This window comes from Populus nigra, chromosome 3, assembly GCF_951802175.1.
Source record: "Populus nigra chromosome 3, ddPopNigr1.1, whole genome shotgun sequence".
Lineage (NCBI taxonomy): Eukaryota > Viridiplantae > Streptophyta > Magnoliopsida > Malpighiales > Salicaceae > Populus > Populus nigra.
The window spans coordinates 20,406,527-20,411,106 of record NC_084854.1 but is presented as its reverse complement, the minus strand read 5'-3'; the positions used below and the strand labels follow the sequence as shown (position 1 = coordinate 20,411,106).

At 35.0% G+C, this 4,580-nt stretch overlaps 1 protein-coding gene across 1 annotated transcript; it reads right to left on the bottom strand.

The window, feature by feature from the left end:
• Window positions 1–347: 347 nt before the first annotated feature.
• LOC133690362 (uncharacterized) lies at window positions 348–3,274 on the bottom strand. Its single transcript, XM_062110636.1, has 9 exons — window positions 3,117–3,274; window positions 2,127–2,203; window positions 1,975–2,040; window positions 1,790–1,887; window positions 1,656–1,693; window positions 1,446–1,533; window positions 1,004–1,351; window positions 835–900; window positions 348–699 (listed from the first exon to the last, which is right to left on the bottom strand). Exons 2-9 carry the CDS (start codon window positions 2,185–2,187, stop codon window positions 547–549), a joined length of 918 nt encoding a protein of 305 aa, XP_061966620.1. The 5' UTR covers window positions 2,188–2,203; window positions 3,117–3,274; the 3' UTR covers window positions 348–546.
• Window positions 3,275–4,580: the final 1,306 nt, after the last annotated feature.

Genomic DNA, 4,580 nt, shown 5'->3' with positions numbered 1-4,580 from the left:
CGTGCAAGGATGCAAATTGCTGTCATTAGAAACTTAACTCCTTAAGTTTGCTTCGCCTAAAAGCTTCACAAGTTTCTTGTTTCTTCTAATCTATCTCATCGGCAGTCTTTGAATAATGCGAGAAACCCATATCTTAACTGGCACTAAACTAGTTAAACAAAGTCATGTTCCAGCAGTATCTTGAGCATAGTATCTGTTACTAGATCATGTATGGATAACACTGCACCTAACGGCCTTTATATTTTATTATTCTTGCACGATAAGCATTGAGTTCCAAGCTTGAATTAATGATTGAAAATTAAATATGGCTACTGTGATGAAGGCGTCCAAAAAGAGAGGAGAGACGATTGACATTGGGATGCGTGGCACTGAAGGACAGCCAAGAAAAGAGGCATCCCTCCCCTCCCACATCTTTTATTAACAAATTTACGATAATAACGAAACATCTACATCGTTTAAACATGAGATAGAGAAATGAGGCTCGTGAGATCCCACATCATTCTTTTCCTTCTTTTCTCTGTCTAATAAGGACAACATACATCTAATCTAAGCTGTGACAGGTGTCTCCACTGTAACCTTGCCAGGATAACCCACTTCTGATTTAATGTCAGTTTCCCAAAGCTCTGGTAGTGCTTGCCTGATGTTATGAATGCTTTCTAATGCAAAATCTGCACCTTTAACTCTTTGCGAAGAGCCAACCTGCATTCATTTAACCAAATTACATGAATTGAACTCAATTATTAAGTTAGAGAGGTGAATAAAAACAATTTAGTTGCAGTGTCAGATACTCAAGCAATGAATAACCTGTACTGATGATCAGTTTCAAGGACTTACCAGAACAGTCTGCAGACCCACACGTTTTCCAGCCTGTATATTCCGGACACTATCATCAAAGAACAGCTGGGAAAAAAAAAACAGAGATTTATGACATTGTTAGTAAATTACTACACCAATAATAAACCCGTAAGATCAAAACTTTTGATTCTTGAAAACTGTTACTTACAGTTCTCTGGGGATTAATATTGGCTATCTTGAGAGCGCGTTCGATGGCAGCCTCAGATGGTTTGCAGACAATAGGTGTCTTCGGTAATACCGAATTCGGGTTTGGTTGAGCAAAATGTCCAACAATGTCAAAAATTTCAGGAGCACTAGTTGTAGTTGTGTAAGAGCCATTAGTTGTAGAGGGAGTAACAACTGATCCTACAAATTCTATGTCATCCTCATCATCAGAAACAGTGCTCTTATGGGTAGGATTCAGAGTCTCAAAGCAAATGATCCCTTCAAAACAGTCTTCTAAGCCAAGCTTTCTAAGAACTTTACGAGCATGTATTTTGTCTGCATTTGTAAAGATCTGTTTTGCACAAAATATTGAGAGGGATCTCATAAGGAAATGGCTTGCCTCTGAAATGCTAATTAACTGATGATGATGACGATGAAATACTTACGACTTTTCGAACTGGCAAGCTAAGCAAAAGACCTCTTAGAACAGGGTCTGGTTTTAGGTTCTCATAAGGCAATCTTCCATGAACGAAACTGGCAGACAGGAAAATAACCGGTTAATCAACCGTATCGAATGCACATTTTTGCTAGGCAGAATCTATTTCAATCAATAAGACCTGTTATCAATAAAAACAGAAAAAGAGGGATGTTACTACCTGTGGTACTCATCATAGTCAAAGTCATAGCCAATTGCCTGCAAAACAGGAACCACCCAAAAGCATTCCATGAAAACGGTCCTCTCAGATTTAAGAGGGATGTAATGAGGAGATAAGAAGTTCAAATCCCATACCCTGAGGCCAGCCATTGTTGTCCCATAATTCTTGTACAGAAGGTTACCCAACTCAGCGAGTTTGCTCTCCTCTATGCCCAGCCTTTCGACCATATAATCTACGGAAGGACACCGATGTTAGAATTAATATATCCTGACTAAAGAAAAGTCGGTAGCATCCAGAATAAACAATCCTGAAAATTTACCTTTAATATTCTTGCCACATGCAGCTGCGATGCCGGAACTAAGGGGATAAAGGGTATCATCAAGATCTGCAATTCCAAACAAGCTAGTCAATTAGATGCTCTCAGGACATGTTAGAATCTGTAAATCAAATGTCCAGAAATGAAAGGCTTACCAAACAGAAGGCAGCTATATTTTGGCGTTTGTGCCTGCAAGTAGCGTTCGTCGTACTCCATTTTTTATCTAAGAAACCTTTAAAACACACAATAGAAAGTTGTGAGTACTAACCTTCACGATATCTTAAGCCTGCCCAAGCTAAGATGAAGATTCAATTTAAATCTGAAATTATAAATTCTCATTGGTTATGGCCTGGGGAAACTTTTTAAGGTCCTTATCAACCCCTTTGAGCACCACACGTATTGAAAGAAGGGTCTAGTCAAGACTCTGGATGGGTGGACAAGTCCATGTCCAATCCCAAGTAGTTGAGATAATAAATCCTCGTTGTTCATGAGTGGACATTACACAACCACAAGAACAGGATATACATGAATGATGAGTGAGTGGACTTGTAAATTAAGCTAGAAGTTCTGTGGCAACCGCATAAAATCATTGACATTGAAAAGGCATAAAGTCCTCCTGATCAGAAATTTTATAGCCAACTTCATATGCTGTAACCCTTCCTCTGTATCATCACACTTGATAAAAACGTACAACTCATACTACTTTCTTAAGAGTTGAATTAAAAGTCTATGCGGTTCACAGAGAGCCAATGAGTTAAAAAGCAAATGCTAGAAAATAAGAAAAAGTGACTCTATTAGAAAGGGTTACCGGAAAAGAACTGAAAAATCCATTTTTATCCATCGCAAGAAAGTTCACAGCTTTTCAAGATCACAGAGCTCATTGTGAAACCAAAACCAGTTCTTTGATATTTGGTATGTTATCAGTCTTGGAGGGAACAATAAATGTGGATTGTTACGAAATCATGAAAATAAAATTCTTCCTAAAATCAACAAATCAAGGTTCAAACATCAACCCAGAATTCTGGGGTTCTGAAACAAGAAGAAATACAAGAGGCTCATGTCAAATGAAAGTTAAAAATCCATCAGTGAATTTTAAAGAGAAGCAAAGAAAGGAAGACTAAGACTGAGGAATGTCATTATCATACCTCTGTATGAAATTTCTGGTTGTAATGAGAAGAAGAGCAAATGAAGCAGAGAGAGATTGAGAAGCAAACGAAGAGAGGAGGAGGAGGGGGAGGAAGAAGAGCAGCAGAGCCGGGTTTATATAGGAAAACCGCATTGCCTCCTCTCTCTTTGATTGTATTTTTAAATTGATTTCTGATTAATTTAATCCCAAAAAAAAAAAATAGAGTAATCATTTGAAAGGTAGTTGTACTTTCTGCAATTCAAAGAAGGAGAAGGCTTCACGGCTCCGACATTAGAAGATAGTAGTACTTTTGGTTACAAACTTAAGAGCAGAAACCTAATACCGCGTGCAGGGTAGCATTTTCTCGGCTTTTCAAGTTCTACCCTTATTTTATTTTATTTTATTTTTTATATAAAAGAGTAATATAAAATCATTTTAAACTTTACCTAATAATTAAAAATTAAAAATTAAAAACCACAGCACTCTTTAATTATTATTTTTTTGGTTAAGATAATTTTATAACAAATAAGTAAATTAAGACCTAATCAGAGAGGATTTCTACATGTAAGAAAAAAACCAAACCTTTCACTACTCATAGAACAACGTGCTTAGACTATACTTAACCTGGCATTGCTTTTCTTTTTCATTTTTTTTCAAGGATACCGAAAAATAAATTTGATTTCAAACAAATTTATTCTTTTAAATATTAATCCTAAAATGTAACCGGGAAATTATCAAGAAAGGGATTGCCTTGTCATTACCTCAGTCTTAATACATTATAATAGAAGCTTCTAGATTAAAAATCTTAAAAATACTACTATAATTAACTTCTGGCTTCCTTCACCAACGGACATTAATAATTTTGCTTGTCATCCTAAATGAGGCCAAATAGTTTGAAACTAGATTGGTACTAATGCTACACCATAGGCTAGGCCAAAAATGTTGATGTTCTCAGCATAAAATATAATATTTAGACACCGCTAGCATATTTTTAGAAGGAAGAAAAATGTACAATTCTGGTTATATAATTGACTAGTTTTAATAATTTCATTTCATTCAATTATGTGATAAAAGAACCAACAATCATGGTAAATAAATTGAACTATAAAAATTAATCAAGATGGCATGCATAAAAATAATTTCTAAAATAACATCTAGAAATATATCTTCAATTTATTTAAGAATATAAAAAAAATATATTAGTCAATATAATACTAAAAACAAATACCTAATTATTAAAAAAAGGATAAAATACAATACTAGTAAACCCAAGTTAATCTGTCAAATACGCAACTCAAATCATGAGATCAGGATATCCCATAAAAAGAAAGTTAAAAAAATATGATGTCCGATTTCTACCCAACTAAATATTGAAGGACAAATTTAAAAAAAAATCAATAAAAATAGGACAAAACCCTATCCCGAATCAGTTTAAGTTAGCCTACCAAAATCACAATAATGATTGTAAGACCTGTATAACTTA